General features: G+C 41.3%; 1 protein-coding gene and 1 long non-coding RNA gene across 6 annotated transcripts in view; one reads left to right on the top strand and one right to left on the bottom strand.

Annotated features, from left to right (window-relative positions):
* Positions 1 to 3,244, bottom strand: part of ZDHHC14 (zDHHC palmitoyltransferase 14) — a 112,968-nt gene extending 109,724 nt beyond the window's left edge. For 2 of the 4 annotated variants that reach the window (XM_085217113.1, XM_085217114.1), the window contains exon 1: positions 1,570 to 3,243. In XM_085217113.1, coding sequence (XP_085073239.1) covers positions 1,570 to 1,820 — 251 coding nt within the window. In that variant the 5' untranslated portion in view covers positions 1,821 to 3,243. Of the gene's footprint in view, positions 1 to 1,569 lie in introns of all 4 variants that reach the window. The other 2 variants (XM_085217111.1, XM_085217112.1) reach the window with 2 other exon arrangements.
* Positions 3,245 to 3,317: 73 nt separating this feature from the next.
* On the top strand, positions 3,318 to 20,678 carry LOC146544974 (uncharacterized). 2 transcript variants are annotated; one of them, XR_014881356.1, is made up of 3 exons: positions 3,354 to 3,457; positions 3,535 to 3,701; positions 11,032 to 20,678. It is a non-coding gene; the product is annotated as an uncharacterized LOC146544974 (long non-coding RNA). The 2 variants fall into 2 exon arrangements; XR_014881355.1 differs by having other exon boundaries at positions 3,318 to 3,457; positions 3,535 to 20,678.
* Positions 20,679 to 21,113: the final 435 nt, after the last annotated feature.

The following is a 21,113-nucleotide window of genomic DNA, read 5'->3' as shown; positions in this document are numbered from 1 at the left end:
CTGTAAACAGTTGCTTAACAAATAAGTTTTACAACCATGATTATAAAGCATTACAGTTCTGATCCTACATTTACATTCTGGTATTTGCCAAAGTCCAGAACTTCCCCTCAGAGGGTTTACTGATGATGATGAGATTGCATACAGAGGCAAGTGTCAGCCCTTGTTTCCAAAATGAGGCCCAACCACACCAAACAGGAGAGAGCAGCACCCACTCCTGATGCAGTACCATCAGCAGATACATTTGATACCTCCTTAAAAATAGGAAAGTAAGCACACTTGCAGTAAGCGGACACAACTTCAACCATATTATCCCAACTACTCAGAGGATGCTCAAGAAGTTCCACAATGTCTACAGAAGATTTACAATGAACAAATCCCTCTAAAGTCATCTGGAGCCCACAGAAGACAATTCATCTGTGAAGCTCATGTATATATATTTAGCTCCTGGTCACACGCTGTGCATTTTTATCTTTTCAAACATTACTAGTTCATTAAGAGGATATATGTTTAACCGGCACAATTTAGAGTCCACTAGCATCACTATCTTCTTTAGAAAACACCATATAGTGATCTAGGCTGTTCAAACCTACATCTATTTTCTCAGCCACAAACCACAAAACAAGGTACAGTTGTTTCAACAGTTGCAGTAGGATTAGCACTTCAAAAGGAATTCTGTAATTCTTGTAGTAATGTATTTTAGCAGGTGGAGCACCTTTGCATTTTGAGCTTTAGAATAAAAAAAGATGAATGGCATTTCTCATATCAAGTACCTAATTCTTTATCATCGTGCATTCTTAATTATGCCATCCCAACATAAGTACAAAAAAAAAAATCAGCATGTTGGATTTGCTATCGCTGCATGTCCACTTGACAGAGACTTGAAGGATTCCTGAAGATTACAGAAAAAGGCCCTACGAGGACACTAGAAGCCTGCTTACAAAATAAATCTAAAAATCTAAAGCAAACGTAGGTTTCATTAAGATCAAACTCACAGCCCTGTTACCACCATACACTGAAAGTAACACTGTTACTTACTGGCAGACAGCTATGTAGGTACAGAATTGTACAGCTCTACCTCTTTCCTACTAACCTGGAAATCTTGTCCCCACGTTATTAAATGATTTCAAGAGGGAAAAATAAAAACTGACTCATTTATGAACTAATAAAAAGATACTGCTTCTCTTGTGCCTGGCTCTGTGACAACGGGCCAGTATTTTTACATCTGTCAGCTTTGATTCTCAGAAGAACAAGCTACGGACAAGAAGCTATCTGATGTCTCGCTGTCCCAAACCTGTTGTTGTACACTCCTCCTGCAACAGGAGCTGGAAATCTGCAGCACAAGAGCCCTACCATGCTCAGCCTCATACCTCAGTTTTGCACAGAGCAGAACAGCAGCGCACAACGCTCAACATCTTACCGGATGATATTTTCAGTTACATAAATCAACATTAGCCAGTGTCAGCCAGCACCCTCTATGACATCTGGATAAACACCCTCGTACTGCCTTCAGACAGCAGATAAATAATAACAGGCAAAGTGCGAAGATAAGAAGACTTTAATGTTACTTACTCAAATGCAAAGAACAGCCCGCTGGTGACCAGGATGAGCACGAGAGTCAGATAGAAGACTCCAGTCTGCCGAGCCATCATGATCCTCCCATTGCAGAAGAATTTGTTCCTTCCAGGAAAAACCTCCCATTTTCTCTTGGGAGCTGTCTTCTTTTTCTTATGGGGAGACTCCATGGGAGACGAAGAGCTGTGTGTGCTGATCTGACTGTATTCGCAGTCTTTCATGGGCCCACTGCCACCTCCAGGTGTCATCAAGAGAGAGTACCGTGTGGGGAGAACCCCACCAAGAAGTACACGCGATATAAATCTGTGCAAGGCTCCTGCTGACCGAGGCAGCCCTCTCCTCCAGTCCCACTTAAAAAAAAAAAGAGTTCTACTACCAGAGCAGCAATAGGGACACTGTGCACACACGAGTTAATTCTTCGGTTACCAAAGCTGTCATATCACAAACGCTTCCAAAGGGTCCTTTCTTCCTTCACCAGTTACAAAACCATCACGCAGGGGAATCCTTTGTAAAGCAAATTTTGACAAAACGAGACCAAAAAGAAAAAAAAAATTATAAAGCAGTTCAGCTGTCCAAAAATAAAATTTAAAAAAAGGATCAATCTTTTTTCTTCTCCGAGTTTATTTTCGAAGGGGAGGCTGTTTCTTCCTTCCCACGCACACCCCGAGAGCTCTCTCCGCGGGTCAGGAGATTGGCCAAGGCAAGGTTTAAGCAATCGAGTCTATCATTCATAGCGATTTGGTATAATCCTCCTTCGCGCAGCAGATTTCACTGCTAAAAATGACCATTGCTAAAACGCTCCCCCAAGAGACACGCGTAACAAATCATTAAAGAAAAAACAAACAGCGCGCGCGGCGCGGCTCCAGCTGCAGCTCCCTCCCGGCTCTCCCCTCCGGCCGGGGAGGAGCGGCGGCCGCTGGCTCAGGGCCGGGGCCGGGCGGGCGGCCGGCGGGCAGCCGGGCGGCAGCGCCTCATCCTCCCCTCTCCGCCGCGGCGCCGAACGGAACCGCGTCCCCGCCCCGCGCCCCGGGCGGCGCCGGCCGCCGTAGCCCCCGCCTCCCCCGGCACAACAGGTCCCCGCCGCCGCTTGGGCCCCGCGCACGCGGGGAGGCGGCGGGGCTGAGCGGCAGACGGGCGGAGAGCGAGAGCTGTGCCGGGACCCCGCCGGCCCCTTACCATCCTCCCGGCCCCCGGCCCTCGCTCTGCCCGGATCCCCTCCGCACGCCGGACCTCGCTTTAACCCCGCCTCCCTTAAAAGATATCGGTGGAGCCTTTACCCAGGCTTATCCCCCGCAGCCAGACCCGGAGGCAGCAGCGGCCGCCTCCTCATCTCCAGCGGGAAGCGGCGAGCAGGGACCGAACGGCGCGCACCCCGCCGCCCTCAGGCCGCCCCTCTCCGGCCGGGGGGCAGGCGGCTCCCGCTCCGAGCACCCGCAGGGACGCTGAGCGCCCGCGCTGCGGGCCCGCTGCCGGCGGCCCGTTCAGCCCTCGCCTCCCCCTGCCCACGCGAGCGCCACGGGCTCGCGCCGCCGAGCCCCGAGCGATGATTCCCGTCCGCCCCGGGCTCGTCCTCCCGGCCCGAGATCCCGGGCCGAAGGCAAACGAGTTCTGCGGGGGAGCGATAGGCAGCGAGAAGCCCTGCCCACGCGGCCCGACCCAACGGGACCGCCCTCCTTTCCCCGGGCGGGCTCAGGGCGCGCCCCTCCTGCCGCTGGGAGTTGTAGTTTTGCCGCCCCCCTCCGCCGAGCTGCTCCGTACAAGGTAAGGGCGGGGAAGGGACTACAAGTCCCAGCATGCCGTGCGAGCGCTCCCCGAGGCAGGGGGCAGGGCGGCCCGCCAGACCGCGGGAGCGTTGGCAGAGCCGCGGAGCAGTCGGCGATCTGTGGTGAGAGCGAGGGGGCTGTCCTCTGATCGGCCCGCTGTGCGCGGCGCTAGCAAGTTTAACAGCCGTATCGTTTACAGAGTTCTGCAACTCGCAAAAGGAGAATGGATCAGCTTGGGAGACGTGGTGGGAATCAGCCTTGCCGCTCCCGTACTGGTCGGATTTGTAGATGAATGAGGACACATTGCAGTCGGCTTGCGTCTCTTGTGGTCGGATGCTGTCCTGGCGGGGGGCACCAGAGAAATAGGTGAGGATGCAGCTGAATTCTAGTATGTAAGTGGTATGTTTTCTGTCTTCATAACTTCATTTCTCGTTTTACAGTGGCATATTCAACCCTTCAGTTTACTGCAATAAACTAATTATTTATCCATAAACGCTGACTGATACCAAAGGAACTCTGGAATAGGCTGACCACTAATGGATACTTCCTCTTCCTTGGAGGAGATAATTACTCTGCTATCTCAATACTGGCCTGGTACCCTCATGCTGAGTGGTTATTTGTTGATATGAAAGAATCATTTTAGAAATCAGTGAATCATTAAGGTTGGAAAGACCTCTAACATCATCAGGTCCATCCCATTCCCACCATGCCCACTAACCATGTTCCTCAGTGCCACATCCACACAGCTCTTGAACAGCTTCATGGATGGTAAATCCACCAAATCCCTGGGCAGCCCATGTCAATGCCTCACCACTTTTTCTGAGAAGAAATATTTCCTAATATCCAACCTGAACCTCCCCAGCATGAATAAAAGCCATTACTTCCTGTCCTATCACTGTTACCTGGGAAATGCTAATGCCACACAGGGAAAGCATGGAGGAGTCTCACCCTCTGCCAGGAGTCAGCAGGCAGCAAGATGTAAAACTAGTTGCTGATACCATCTCTTGTGCAAATGCATTGACATCTTTTTATTTTTCCTTGATATGTAATGGGTGCTGCTGCATTATTCTTCCCATATCGCCCTTCTCCTCCTCCCCCAGTGCTTGTTGCCACAGCAGTTTTATTCTTTGAAATGTTCTTTCATTCTATCTTCATGAATACAGCATCAATACATGGCGGCAGAAGGCTGCTGACAAATGTTGTGGCTCACCAACATTCGTTTTTAATCTTTATCTTTTTACTAGCACACTGCCTGCACTCTGACGATATTAATGATTGTAAGATGTGTAAAGGCACTGTTCTCTCCTGAGATTATGAAATATTTTAGACATTCAGAAAACAGAACAATTTATGGGAAAATGTCATTGTCAGCTTATCTTCACTGGTAGCACATAGGCTAATTTCAGAAATATTCTTCAGAAACAAAGCATTTGTTAAACAATACCTCATTCAAGCTGCTGTTTTACTCCATGGTATCCTGGTTCTTTTTCTTTGAGACATTGTGGTTGTAAAGTGATTGTCAGTCAGCAGACTGTCAGTTAGCAGAAAGAAATACAAAAAAAAAAATCATAGTGCCTAAACAAATAATACTAAAATTCAGAGTGAAAATCAAACTTTTACTTTCAATAGCCAACGTACTTTAACTCTGTCAGGATCACCCAGCACTACACATGGTACTTTTCACACAGTTCTAGTGCCTAATCACTATCAGTCCTGCACTGGAATTCAAAATATTATTGGCGTTGTTTTGCAAATGTTATCAGCACCTTTTTAAAGCTGCTTTTACAACCATTTGAAAATGCCACTACAAAAATACCTTATGCACTTAACATTTCACACAATACTATTGACAGGAGTCAATACTATTCTTGAAAGCACTTGTTAGAATTCGCACACAATATTGATGGAAATTGCCTTGGGGCACCAAGCAGATTACATCATAAACACAGTACCTAAGATGAATCAATTCTCTCTTTATAAAACTTTGTGTCATCATGTGTCCTGGTGTGTACTCCTGATTTTTTACCTGTGACTCAGATTGATCTCATGCAATGGGAGAATATGTTGCAACAACATTTACATCATATTTTTTATCAATTTTTTTGAAAGACTATCTTTTTTGTTAGTAAAATACTAACAAATGAGCTGTTACCCCTGAAAGTTACTATCTCTAACTTTGTCTGGAGGCATCAAAAAGGCAAGTCTTAAAACAACAGGGAAGCTCATTTGCTGAGACGACAAGTCACCTCACATATGTAGAACATCTGTTACCATACTTGATTACAGGATCAGCTTGACTATGATATAAGCATTATCAAATTACTTAAGTGATTAAATAAACATAAACTAGAAAATTGTATCATTTTGAACATATCTGTACTGCATGCACCCTACTTTGCCAAATCAATTGCTTCTAATGAAAAAAGGAAGAAGTAACAGGTATTGAACTGAAAGATCTAATGTTCTTAGAGGTGGAAAGAAATCCACCTTTCCACTCAGAGGTGGAATGAAATGGAGTGCCACAGTCATGTTTTCTAGGCTCATTTTCCAAATCTTTCACAAATAATTTTGGAAAAATTAACAATCAAGAAAAGCTGTGATATTACCTTTGACTTGTGAGACGCTGAAGGAAGCCTTGCAGGTCCAGATGTACAGAAGTACACCATACATGGCAGTTGCATGGCAGTAGCATTCACATAATAATAAGAATTTTCTAGAATATAAAATTCTTCCTCATCAAATACTTTTCCACTTCGGTGCTTTTCAAAAGTAATCTCTCTTCTACCACTGCTTGGCCAATGAGCCATTCTTTAACAGTCTTACTAGTACCAACTGTGGAAGCGCTTCATTTCCTTAAAAAAAAAGGCTTTGGATAAAACTGAGAATATTGCTAAATTTCACAAAAGTTGTCAAATACCTTCGAAGGATTTTGCTTCTGCTAATTACTCCTCCAACAACTTAAACATTTCAGTTTTCTAATTTTACTGTCATTTCATTTATTTTAAACAGCTTAGTTTTGCTTAGTGTTGTTTAAATCATTACATGTCTCTAGAAATGTAAATATTTTGCAAAATATAAAATAACATTTTTGTGGGTTTTGCCAAGAGAACTGAAAATGAAACTACGTATCACTTAAGCACTAGCATCAATGACCTCCTTTGAAATGACGGATTTGTTGTTCAGAGAAAATTGTCCAGCTTTGGACTGTTGAATTGTCAGTGCAGTAAGTTCTAAGAGACTAGATAATATTATCCATATGAACTGTAAAAAAGGGGGAAAATAATGAAAAAGTGGATGCATATCAGAATCATTCTCTAAACACAACTTTGGCTTCTTAACATATAGCTTTACTGCTTTGGGTAGAAGTCAGAATCTATGGATATTTTGATTTATTCCAGACCATAACTTAAAAATGCAGTTAAAATCCAGAAGTTTTCAGAATTGGGTATGTTTTCCTGTTCAGTGACTACTTCCGAAGTTTAGGAGATATGGCCACAAAATTTTACAATTTCGGTTAAAAAGAAAATGGAAAAAACCCCATACACAAGTATTGTATGAGATCATCACTGTGGTATTTTTACCTAGTTAACACTCCTGCTTGCTCTAATTTGAGCAAAGGAAAGAATAAAAAATTGTTAATTCTGGAAAGTTCTTGTAGATCACGAGCAAACCAAAAGAAAGGACCAAAAAAGTACAGTTAATTGAGGAAAAAAAATATTTCCAGTGTTGTCAGTCTTGGAGCATGTAAAACATTCCCTCACGGGAGCCAAGAAACAACTTTCCTCAGTCTTAAAACCTGCCATAGTACAGTACACTGTCTGAACAGTGCAGTGAATTACAGTTTGTTTGCTGTTTTGCTTACACGTGAAGAGCTTTGCATTCTTCATGACTTGATGCAGAGCAGCATTGTCTGGTTATTGTCTGGTACTGTACAGAAATTTCTATACAGCAGAGGTCTGTAATCTGGCTATATTACCAATTCTTGGTTAAAGGTTCATACAGCTTTATCCTAATCCCCCTTCACCAAACTGTTCCTTTTCATGTAGCGAACTTCCTCTTTAAAGCCACTTCTTTTTTTTTTTTCCTCCACAGTACATACAGGAAATGAGCTTAGTGTTTCAGAGAAATAAGCATGTGATCACAGGTCATACCCATCTGTATGGCATATCTGCTTTCTTTTGGCTGCCTGGGCACTCCTTTGACTACACATTCAACTTGCTGTCAGCCAGAACCCCCATATCCTTTTCCATGAGGCTACTCCAGGCTCTCGTCTCCCAGTCAGTATATATATCCAGGACTGCTCCATCCCAGGTGCAGAATCTGGCACTTGCTCTTTTTAAACTTCATCTGGTTGGTGATTGCCCAGTCATCTAGTTTATCAACATCTTCCTGTAAGGACTTTCTATCCTCAGAGAAGTCTACAGCTCCTCCCATTTTAGTATTCAGTGCACACCAGTTCATTTTCTGCAATGTTATTATGCTAGAACAATTCAGCAGAGGACATGACAAAGCATCACAAAGGAGGGGCAGGAGGAACACGTTGGCCAGCGAAAGGAAAGTGAAAAAGGAAAGAGGAAAACAAAGGGACAGGCTGCACGTCTGCAGCCAGCAGTTAGATTTGGCTAAGCTGCCACTGAACTTCAGGCTCAACCAGATCTTCTCACAGAGGCATCAGCTAAGTGCAAGAGCTGGCAGAAAGTGAGAGGAGACAAACAAGCAGCTTGAAGGCAGAAAAGGAATTGGGAGCAGAACGTTCTCCTGTTGGGTAGTGATGAACTGTTAAATAAGTTCAAGCTTTCTTATTAAGACTTCCTGGGGAGAGCAATATACAGTGACCGAGTTCTTCCCACAGTGTTGGCATTAGGCTTTTTTTTTTTTTCCTCTTTCATTGATTTTTCAGGAAACATTTAAGAATTTAACTGTACTGGAAATTGCTACCATCTTTCCTATTTAGCCAAGCAATTTCCAAAGCCTTTCTTTAGAAATAGAAGGGAAGTCTCACTGACACTTTAAACCATTGTGCAAGTCTATTTGCATAGGAAACAAAACAAACAAAAGAAACCCCAACAGTGTATTACACACCTGCAAATGCTCATGTAATTAAAAGGATGCAGTCAGTGGCAATTATTGTAATTAACTTGTTAAAATAGTAAAAATGCTTTGAGTTAGAGTTTTTTAAATAATATCTCCTGCTTAAAATAACATGGCTTTTATAGTTTTTTTTTTCTGTCTTACTGTGAGCTATAGAAGGGACCAGACTCTTAGTAGATGAAAGAATAACTGCAGACAATGAATTATAGAATGGCCTGAGCTGGAAGAGGCCTTAAAGATCATCAGTTTCCAATTCTTCTGCACATCTAATCTAAATCTCCCTCTTTTCAGCTTAAAATTGCCTCTCTTTGTCCTATCACTATCACAACGTGTAAAAAGTCTGTCTCCTTTCTGATTATAAGCTCACTTTAAGTATTGTCAGGTCACAATGAGGTCTCCCTAGAGCCTTCTATTTTCCAGGCTGAACAAGCCCAGCTCCTTTAGCCTGAAATATGCTCAAGTTTATCTCATATACAACCTTTTCCCTCACCTCCGTGCATATTTCCTGACTGCGGCTTCCTTTCTCTTCTCTGCTATCATAGCAGCCTCTTGCAGCACTATGGAAAAGCAGGAGCTCATTTTCTGCAGCAGAGCACAAGAAACGGCTGTCACCCAGCTCATGCAGGAGCGTGACACTCGTTTTGTGAGAAGACTTCATTATAATTACAGTCGTGGGCTGTTACACTGTTTTGGACTATATACTTCAAGCAGCCATTGCTGTCAGAGGAACGCATCCATGATGTGTTTATGTGGAGTAACATAAAGTACATAATAGTTTTCCTGTAGGAATTAGGCCATTAGGGACTTCTGAAAATCCCAGTGGGAGGCTTTCTGCATCATTGCACACTTAACTAGGCCATCTGAAAACAGAGCTAACTGCTTTTGAAAATCTCTTTAATGCTTCATTGTCACAATTCGACATCATTAACTGGGAAGATTTAACATTATATCATTGCTTCCCTCTTGCTCCCTTTTATTCTTTCCCCTTACTCCTTTTCCTGCCTTCAGCTTGTTTTTGTGTCCCTACCACATCCTCCCTCTCCTGCTGCATATACTTTCCTCCAGAAATTAGCAAACTCTCTGTTTTCATACTCACTCCTTTTCGGGCCATAAAACATAAAAATGAGCAAAACCAGTAAGGAAGAGCAGGTCATTTTACAACTTTGGGCTATTGTTTTCAGGACAATAAGCCCTGACAGACACAGAAGTGCAGCGCGTCAAGGACAGAATTAATGTCCAGTTTGGAAGGCCTAGGTTCCTTCCCTCCTGCCTGCAAAAAAGATAAGAAACTTATTTCATTTACTTGACAATGTATACTCTAGAATCTGAATATTCAATGAGTCCTGTAAGCAAAGGACTAGATATGACTCACAAATCATATGGCTGACAACACTGCGGTAGAGAAAAGAAGACTGACAACAGAAATGTGTCACTGATGATATACAAGTGTGGTCAGAGACATAAAACAGACATATTTTTCCTCTATGTTCATTTATTTACCGTAGTGATCGTACCCAAATTTCTGTGAACGCTTAGGTGGATGAGCTTTGCTCTTCTCAAAAACTTGGCTATGTGTACGTTTATGGCATCAGAGTACAAACAATTACTTGTTCTGGTTGTGGGTGCAACATCTTCAGATGGAAATGTGCTTCTAAATTCACAAAGTTTTTTTTCATACCACAATTAATGTGGTGGCTCACATTTAAATGTTCTCAGAAGTTTGCATTCTTCAAATATACCCAAGTGGGCTTCATAAGACATACTTCTATTTTTTCCTGTAAGAATAAAAATAAATAAATAAATAAATAAATAAATAATGAAAAGGAATGGTAGGAAAGGTAAATCTGTGTGATTATTTGCATGGTTAATACAAGGTTTTGACCAGGATTCTGAGAGAGACTTGCAAAGGCTTTAGAACATATGCTTTCAACACCAAAATAGAAGAATGAGTTCATAAATCTGAATTTTTATAGAATTACCATATACTAATCTAATAGCATTCATATAAATGACTTCTGATGAGCAAATCGCAGCCTGTAGCATAATCACATATTAAACCAATAAAACTGTAACCAGAAAATCCAAGAAATTCATTCAGAATTCTGCAGGAAATTATTCATGCCATAAATAATATGCAAAGATTAGTCATTGGAGCTTTATGAATTTGACTGTTTTATTTGCAGGACAGTAGGTATAGAATACTAACAGGAATATAACAGGAAAAAATATACATCTTAGCTTCAGGAAAAAAAAAAAAAAAAGCTTGGGGTAAAATTTTAAATTCAGGCTTGATAGAAAGGCAATTGAAATGCTTACCAGTAACTAATCTCTAACTAGATGATATTTAACCAACCCAAACTATTCTGTGATTCTGTGAACTATAGCAGAATACATGCAGACCTACCTTCTATCCTGCTCCATGTGCATGAAGTGGGACACTCTGAGTGCCCCTTCAGCCACAGAACCTCAAATGACCAGCAACATTAGAGGGGAGAACAACAGAAGAAGAGGAATGCTTGTGTGAATATCTGAGCTTGAAGAACTTCAGTTACTAGTAAATAGGATCCACTTTTAACTTTAATATAACTTTGTGATAATTTGATAGGTATTTAAATGAAAAAATTTATAAACTGTGTATGCATAGAAGAAGGAAGTGTCCAAGTAAATATAGTGAGAAGCCTGAGACCTTCAAGCAAACAGCATCAACCCTGGGTCCCTGCAAGATGATGGATATTCAATAAAGTCGATGGCTGAAGCTTCAAATGGATGCTCAGAGCTGAGGATGGTGACATATGGAGGGGAAAAATTAAGCACATGCTGTTCATGGCATAAACTGCAGATCAAAGCTAGGGCTTCCCTGAGCAGACCGGCTTCATCTTTATCCTTTTTCACATGGAGGAAAACATATTTTAGTGCAAAAGTCATCTCCTACATTTTTTGTAAGAGATGCATACCACAACCTTATTAGGCACCATGCAGAACACTCATCGATTGTCTGCCTCTAACCACGATACCTAACCACAACACGATGCTCAGAATAAGACTAACACACACTGCTAACCTTTGCACAGTATACTCTGTGAACAACTCCTACCTGCTGTTGTTTTGTTTGCTGTAAGAGCCACTGCATCTGCTGCTCGTGCAACAGCTCAGGAAACTGTAACAGCACCATCAGGCCTCTTCCAGCCTGCAAGGGCCAGATAAGCCATCTCTAGATGTCATCCCTCAACATGTTGCTGAAACTTCTAGATTTGCATGAAGTCGGATTTATCTGTATATTTATTTATTATTTCAAAAGCAACAACCAATACTTTATGACTTAAGAGGTTTTGCATCTGGGAGACTAACTTTCCCTGTGGCACCACACTCTGCTCTGCATCTGAGATGAGCAGCAGATAATCAGGAATTCTTGGCTACAGGAAACCACAAGCGAGATGCCTGTCTGTATGTTAGCACCTGCCGCTCAGTGCTGGCAATCTGGGCTCCCATGCATATTCAGGAGGCAGCTGGTGCAGTTCAGCTTTGACAAATCTGAGGTGGGGCTGTTTGCAGTCAAGATCTTCAAAGCCATTCTCCAAAGCCTGTATACCCCTATAATCTTCTCTAGCAACACTGAAAATACTGTCAGCTCTTTTCCCTGTGTGGATTTTCCCATTGCAGGAAGCAAAAGATGAGATTCACATTCCCAAATGCTGTCTCTATATGGTTCTTATAATTACACTTAGAGAAAAGTTATCACTGTAATTTTCAGCTCTTCACTCATCCAAAGTGGGTAGCTGGCACTCTCTCCCTTTGCAGAATCTGAGCTTCTGCAAGGCCAGGGAGCCTATGTTTATTTCAGACTCTGAAGCTTTTTATCTCAAATGAAGTGTCCCTGCTCAGCCACGCTGCACATGTGCAGTGCTGCAAGGGACCATGCCCTCAGCTTGCTGCCCATGAAGCCTGCTGAGATACAGAGGATGCTAATTCCTACGTTCTGCAAAAATCCTATGACCTGATGCACCTCTCTCTATATTAAGGAAGTGGTGAACCCTTAAGTGTGGATTATTCCTATAAGATTATGGTTTTCAGTGTGTCTGTATCCCTCTCAGCACTGCTGCTGTCTCCAAGCAATCCAGAGCACTAGGACAGCAGGCAAGTGGGTGTCAGTAAGGGCACAGCCTCACAGGCAGCACTTGGGTTTGTAGGGCCAGAAAGATGCTGCTTTAATTAATGTCCATTCACACCAGCGCTCACAGAGCAGAATTTTTCTCTATGCATAGCCAAAAAAAGCACTGATTTCCTTCCTTCACATCTCCTCAGAAGACAAAAGCAAGACTTTTCTGTTCCTCTTTACACAAAAGGACCATCTCCATCCTCAGCCCTCCCACTTCTTTTTCCCACCTCCTTCCAAAGTCAAGAAGAGCACTAGTTTTGCTCCTTTTTACCAACCTACTGCGATTGTACAACTCTCCATCTCCTTAAGAACTGAACTCCACTCCTCCCTCTGAGCAGGTGGCTGGTTCAGGAGTGCTCTTTGCACAGGGCAATGCCAGAGGCTCATACACAAACAAAACCCATGCTCTCTCAAACAGGTGGTCTGTATCTCAGTGCTTGGTTGCCTGTCCATATCCCCTCCAGATGGAGGCAGACCATCACCACTCACTCAAGGACACCAACGCTGGAGCTGAGATCAGGGGAGGAAACACAGAGAACCCTCCAAGCCCTCACCTGGCACCTAGCTGTTGCTTGCAGCCCTGGTAGACGCTGTTAAAGCAGAGGCTTCTCTTCCAGGTGGGAAGAGATGGCATGGGTCCTGAAGTCCAGCACATGCCTGGAAGAGATCACGAGCTCTCAGGCTGGACATTTACCTGAAATGAGCCAAAGATGCTTCCATGTGTTTTTGGAGTACAATTCACATAGCATGTGGATGAAATTAAATTTTTGGGAAGGGCATCAACATGTGACAGCTGAAAACATAGGAATGCTGTAGTAAGAATGCCAGCTGGCCAAAAACCAAGTATAAAAGGAGCGGTACTGTCTCTTTTGAATAAAATCTTTGATCATGAAATGCTTTGTTTCTGCTGAGTGGCTGAGAACTGAAATAGGGTTGAACGTGCTCCATCCTAAATGAATAGCAGCCAGACAGACGTATGGGCGGAGTAGAAGCATGTCCTCTATAGACACTGGGATTTCTCCCATATCTACTAGAGGGCATAGTTACTGCACACCTTGAAGACAGAAATACAGCTGGCAAGGACATAACTCTCTTGTGCTAGGTCCAGACTTGAACCAAGTTTTTATTTTTATTTTTTTAAAGGAAGTTTTTAGATTTCAGAAGTTTTCAAGAGAGAAAGGAATTAATCGGACAGAAAATCCAGACCGTGCAGAATTTAGCTTAGAAAAGAAAAAGAGAAGTTTTAATTTCTACAAATCGTTTAAAAAATTAATGCTTTTTTTCAAATGCTATTTTCAATATTAAGTTAGAGAAATAATATTTTTTTTAGCAGGTTAGCCTTTTATGTTTTGAATTTTATGCTTTCATTAAAAAGTTACTAAAATATATAATTTTGTAATTAAAAATCAAAGCTCTTCCCATCCTTAGGAACTGCATTTGATTGCACTGTAAAATTCTTTGTATACTAAACTCAAATTCATTTTGTGAGAGAAACGTATTACACTGCTGTTTTACCACGTGGGAAAACAGAGTGTATTGTACTGATAACAAACTTCTTCAAATTTTAGAAAGCTAAGCTAACTACAGGAGCTCTGAGAAATCCTTTTTTTGTGGCTGCTGCTCTTTGTTGTCTTGGAAGGCCTGCTGCACTTGGTGATGGAGGTGGAGACCATCTAGAACAAAGGCAAATGAGGTTACAGTGTGCATCACAGGCGGTCATCATCTGCGTGGCCAGGTGCTGCTTTTATACCCCCAACTGAGGGGATATATATCAAGTACCCCATTTCAGGCATTTGAGACCAGATCATTTTGTCGCATTTTTGTCATCCAGAGCAATGAATGCCACAGCCCTGATATAAACTCCAAATTGAATCTTCTATTTTTGCAGTACTCCTTTCTGTCAGTTCAAGGGGTCACCTTTCTTCACCTGAAGAGGTTTATATATTTGTTTCCTCCTTTTTACTCAGCTGAAAGCATTTTAAATGTCAGCTGTGAATCAGAAACCCTTGGCAGGTTGGTAACATCTGTGTCTCTGTTTTGCCAAATAGATCCAGTTGACCTTCCAGGGGTTCAGATACCCTCTAGCAGAGCAAAATGCCCCTGTCTGCCCAGTATGACACCAGATGTCATAAAATCTGCCTGATATGCATACATCCAGCATGTGTGCATGTACATATGGCACATCTTCACCACGTATCTGCAGCCTGTCGCAAGATCGGGGCCATAGCTTAAACCAGATAGCAAAGAGCTGTAAAAAAATTAATCATACTTTCAGCCTTGTGAACACAGCAAAGCGCTTCTAAAATTAAATATCCCTGTTTCTTCCTCCACTCTCTCATTTTATCTACTTTGTAGCTCTTATTAGTGTTAACTTTGTGACCAAAGCAGAGCGGCTTAGAAAAGAAAAACTGCAGCAGGACAAAAATATATTCCAGAGAATAAAAAGCACTGCCCAATGAACGCAGAAGAAGAGAAGCCAGTGGTTAGTTTTATGCTTTATTTCTGGTCTAAAACCAAAGACCTCTTTATAGTCTAATAGAATTATAGACTTGAGTCTACCATTAATAGCATGCATGGCGCCACTATAATAAAAAAAATGGAAATTCATTGTCTAAGAATGATTTATGAAGTTCAGTAATTCATGTCAGAGTTTCCACGACATTGTGGTTCTTAAAAAAATCCCAGGTCCAACTAAGAGTGCTCAGTTAGACACTGATCCTTTAATGAATATGTGCATTCCACTTTGGCAATGTTACAAGTATGGAAGTGAGAGAGGAAGAGAATATGTGCAGCGAAATACTGAGAAACATCCCTGGTATGCTTTGTACTTAGAGTCTTTAAGTTATTCATTTCATCTTTCCACCCTTGGGGACAAATATGTTCCACAGAACATGTAACTTCTCCTGAAGAAAATACACATTTTAAAAATTGAGTTCTTAAAAAAATGTAATAAGAAGATGTGGAGCAAGCAAAGATCAGATTTGAGGATTGTTTTTGCAGCAGGTTTTATTTCAGATGTTCATGCACAAATTAAAATACTACATAGGAAATAGTAAGTTGCCCATTTTCTACCACACGTTGTCCATGGTGTCTCAGTAGCTCATACAAAGTGGGTTTACTCTTTTTTTTTTTTTTTTTTTTTAAACGGTGCACATTTAGGTATAATGGTTCGGCTCTTCTTTGGTCATCAATAGGGAGCCTTGTTACCATGGTGACAGACAGATGGATTAATGTGATGTTTAGAGAGAGATGGCAGTGCCAAATTTTGATATATACAGTAAGCACTAATGTACTGCCTACACAAGAAGGCATGCATGCAGAAAATCTCAGGGATAGTCTTCCATAGGCACAGAGAGGGTTTTGGCACAAAATTCCCATTATCTCTTGACAGAAAGTGGCCATCTGTCTCCCACTTACAGACTTCAAAAATTGCCTGTTGCAGTCAAGGGTTGTTGCTTTAGAAACTCTAAGTGAATGTCTAACGGGGCCTGGTAGAAAGGACTGCTGCTGTCAACATGTATATAATAAGCCATGAAGCTACTGGTCATCTGAGAGTCATCGACTATAATCCACTGCCTGAAGTGCAGTTTGCATTACTCACTGCAACTCTCACTGATGAGAAAGGAATGTGAGGTATACAAAATCAACTGGATCTTTACAGAGCACAGACAGACTGCATGTAGAGTAATTATTCCTAACAAATTTCACAGTTCCTTCTTTCTCAAACCTTAATGACTGGCACCTTCATCACCCATCTCACCTCCTTACCTAGAGCTCTTAATGAGCTTTCCTGTTTGTAGAGTATTAGCTTAATGGTTTGTGTCTTGCAAAAATCCTCAGAGAAGAAAATAATATAGGAGTAAAACACGACAGTTAAGTGATGAATAACTCAGCAAAAAGAACTAAGATATTACGTCAGATGCAGAGTTTATTTTATTCTCCCACCATGATTGAACTATTCGTTTATTGCAGAACTTCTCTGCAGAAAACTGCAGTAAGTAGCTATGTTCATTGAACAGTCAGATATTTTTAAAAGACAGACTGACCTGCAGACTGAAATTCTGGCACAAACTTGCTGCACTTAGAAATATCCTAAATGTGAAATCAGAAGTACTTTATCCAGATCATACAATTCATTTGTTACAAGAGTAATTTAATTAGAAATGTTTATCATCCATCTGCACAAAGTGATAATTATCATTCATCGTGATAATAATATTCAGCTCTCCTTCCAGGTCTTTTTTAATTGTAATATTAACCATAGCAATTAAGCTCTGTGAATGACCTCAAAAAGGGCCTTTGGATACAATCGTCTCTGGAGCTGATTAAGAGAAGTATACACTTCATATTCACACCAATTAATTTCGTGGCTGGATTTCTCAAGTAGGTGACGTACTGTATTTGAATCATTTTTATATTGGCCAACTCCCAACGATAAATAAAATACTAGTCCCATTTCTTTTCCCAGTGTTTTGCAACACATGCCATTGCTAAAGCTCCCCAGACCAGTGTAGTTGGCCTCATGAGGACACCAAGTGGCAAGGGCTGGGCACCGCAGCTCTCCTCCTGGTCCATTCGGGCATCTGACAGAGCAGCTTCTAAAAATGATGCTGAAGATGCTAGTAATATTTCTCTCCGCCTCTGGGAGCCATCATAACTTGGTGAGTTCGATCTGAGTCAGTCAAAAACAAACCATGTTTGACATCACGGTTACCAAGACCCTCTAATTCACACTGGATTTGCGGGGGAACCTGCCTACCCATACCACCTCAATCAGGCTGAGGAAAAATTCAGGACGTCCCCAGTCCAACTTCCTTTTCAAAACATTCAGCCATGAGTTCAGACCAGGTCTGACTTTAAACAGACAGCTCTGCAAAATGCAGAAATGAGATGGCACAACCTCTATGTGCAACCTGATCTGAGCCCAGCTGTACTAATGGAGGACAGTTTTGGGGACCTGTTGGTGCTACGGACTACGAAGTATCTCATGAAGCCCACAGCAGGAGACACATGGGGTAGACAAATCCATGTACTGAACTGTCACCAAAAGGCCTCCGTCTTGCCAACTGTAAATTTGGAAGTTTCCAACTGCCCATCTGAGACATGAAGAACAGGTTGACAACAGATCATAGAATCATAGAATCACAAAGTTGGAAAAGACCTATAAGATCATCTAGTCCAACCGTCTTCTCACTACCACCGCCATCACAAGCTACTAAAGCATAATCTAACTGGTGGTTCAAGACCACCTCTGCTATCTCAGGTCAGACGTCCAGGCAGACCGGCTGACTCTGAAGTCCCAGGCCATTATTTAAGGCACCCTGGTATAACCTTTTTTTTTTTTCTTTGCTGTTAAGTTTTTTGAATTTTGTCAGAAATGCATTTTCTCTGGATCATGATAAAGGTGTTTCTAGTACAGCAAAATAACTACTAAAAGGTGATAGAGTACTATTTTACAATGAAATACATACTGAAATCCTTAAGGACACAATATCCAGTAAAAAACAAAACAAAACAAATCAACTTCATAAACATATTTACTAACACTCTAAAGCAATGGTAATATCACAGGCATTGGGAAGAGATCTAGCATTTGCCTCTCTAGTTAAGGAAGGAATGTGGGAACAGACAAAGAGATGCAAATATATTTTACTTACACAGAGAGATTACTTCAACCACTGAGAAGGTAATAAAATATGAAATTTAGTAAGAGCTAAGATTATAAAATAAGTAGATACACATATATGCAGGAAACCCCTCCAACATTCTGAGAAGCATCCCACAGAAACATGCCATCTCCTGCAGCTTCCCCACAAATGTCAATCAGTTCTCCTCAGGAGCTCCCCAAGCATCTCCATCTCTGCAGAGCCACATGAACACAGTCCACGGCACCTGACAGCCTTGATGCATGATAACATCTCTGAAACTCGCCTCTGACTAGCCCTAATGTCATCACGTATGAGTGCTAATTTGGGATTTACAACTGGAACTCTGGCCACACTGCTATTGAAACTTCTGCCGTCCACTGAACTGTGGCCAGGCTCCGGCCTTACAAAGCTCTGGTGTGGGTGAAACATTCAGACGCAGCTAGTCTTGTCCTAGGTCAAGCATTACCTACTGAATAAACAAATGGAAAAGTGAAATAAAAAAAAAGAAGTTAATGTTAAAATAGAAAGGTGGGCCTGTGCTGAAGGAGATGACTGGGCATCCAGAGATCCATCCTCCAAGCCTGTGCTTACGCCAAAAAGTACTAAAGCAGAACTGCACAAACTGATTGATTTCTTCACTTCCTCTTCTCTAAATGGAAAAATACCCCTCACATAAATCTTTGAAGCTGGCTCAATCAATATTTTTAAAATGTCTTCTCTTTTTCAGATGCAAAGCTCTTACTATAATTGTTCTTGTGTCTGACAGATGATCACTGATCTTGTCAGTATTTCTTTGGCTAAATGCTATAAATCATTACTCAGCGACCAGATTTTTTCTAGAAAAGATCTGAGAATTTACTCCCAGTGTGGGAATTTCATACTCCAGATTCTTAAGGGAGGCACAACAGTAAGCAGTTTCTTATTATAAAGACAGACAGTACTGTTAGAAACAAAATCATAGATTCAGAATGCTTCAATTTCTTGTCTAGCAGACCAGAAATTTGTTCTGAAATACTTACACAGCTTCCTCATGTACACAGAGGGTGTATGGGTGCCCCATACTTTCAGTTACCAGAGCCTTCAGAAATACAGGAGATGATCCAATTCAATCAAAGAGTAAAACCCAGCTCTCCCAAGAGCAGAAGAACTGCTCAAATGCTTTACTTTCTCTCCTTCCAAAACCAGCATTTGGCTCTCCCAAATTCTTTTACATAATCAAATTCTGTTAACTGAATATGTCATTTTAACAAGTATTCAAATCAACCTCCTGCATGTTTTGAATTGGATTTTCTATCTCCAGAACTGATGCTGTGCTTCATCTACCAACTGTCTCTGCAGTGGCACTGAAGACTGCTCTGGATATATGCTATCAGACACCTCAATAAGTCAGTAAACATATTTATTATGCCACAATGCACTTATAAACTAACCCTTTCTGCACTGAAGACCTGATTTCAACCTTAGTCCTGAAGTGAAACCAGCCTTGACTGTGAATTGCCAGCATTCTCTGCAGTCCCGCAGTTAGTTGCTACTTGTAAGAAGACATGGAGCAGGAGAAACACAGATCAGCATTATGTTAAGAAGTTTGCACATGGTGATTGTATTTCTTGAGCTGCTTATGGGAAGGAATACCACATATTCACGAGGATTATTCATACAAACAAACAAAAAAACAAACAAGCTTAGGGAATGTGTTTATACAAACCTGTTTCTTTTGTATTTTTCCTAAATGCCTTTTCTTTCTTTTCAACAATAAAAGAGGCCCACTGAAGGAAGTCTACCAGCCACAATTGCTTTGCTGTGAAATTCTGCATCCTGAACATTGCAAACTTCAACACAAAGTAAACAGTGCCTGAACTCAGCACCCACAACTTAATAATTCTGTCCAAACTCTTACCTGTAGTCAAATTAAATTAGTACAAGCAATGCATGTTTACTTACCTGCATACACATTTTCATGGCCTCATTTTAAGAAGCTTTGAATATTTGATACCAGAATCATTAAAATTGGTTTTTTTGAACAAAAACTTGTCTACTTTCAGGAAGAGATAACTGAATTTTAGAAAAGATAGCTGGTTGTTTCTGAGTAGCTATATGTAGATTGCTCTGTTTGCTTGTGTACTGTAACAGTGACAGAAAAGGAAGAAGAAGAGATAATGCAAAGCTCTTGTGTAAATTGTACTTGAAAGAACTACATTATATTAAGTTATATAACAATTTCAATGGACACAATTTTGCTGAACATCTCTCTCTCTCTTTTTTAAAGCAAGACAATTTGTTTTATAACACTGAGAATTTTAAGTTCCTCAGAAAGACACAGTGGATTTCATAGGTTTTATGCCCTACTTTAAGTCTTTGTGAATGATTAATAGAGACAGATCATATCTGACTCTCTTAAATGTAGATTTTTGGCACTGTTCAAATCAAGATTAAATAACATTATTATTATTCCTTTTTCTCATCTCTTTCTTCCTAGTCCTGGAGATTTGAAAGAAAGTGACTTATTGATTGATGTGAACTCAAAAAACTATCCTAAGAAGAAAATCTATCTAAGATTTTATCATCAAAGACAAAAGCAAGTTATTATCTCTCACAGCTCAATGATTCCTCTTGCAGATACAGTGGTGGTCTTGGCACAATTTACAATCAAAATGTATGCATGCTGTTGTTTTAGCTTTATGCATACTAATAACATCTAAATATTAATACATAGCATTTGGAATCACAGAACAGATTAATAGGCTGGAAGTAATCTTAAAGAGCACTGAGCTCCAACCCTCCTGGTGTGGGCAGTGTTGCCACCCACTAGATCAGGCTGTCCGGAGCACCATATTTATATCCTATTTGCTGCAGCCTTCAGATGTGGTATATTCTCCCTTAGTG

The sequence above is a fragment of the Meleagris gallopavo genome, chromosome 2, assembly GCF_905368555.1.
Source record: "Meleagris gallopavo chromosome 2, MGAL_WU_HG_1.1, whole genome shotgun sequence".
NCBI classification, from domain to species: domain Eukaryota; kingdom Metazoa; phylum Chordata; class Aves; order Galliformes; family Phasianidae; genus Meleagris; species Meleagris gallopavo.
Note: the sequence above shows the minus strand (reverse complement) of the source record. Positions and strands in the feature narration are given on the sequence as shown.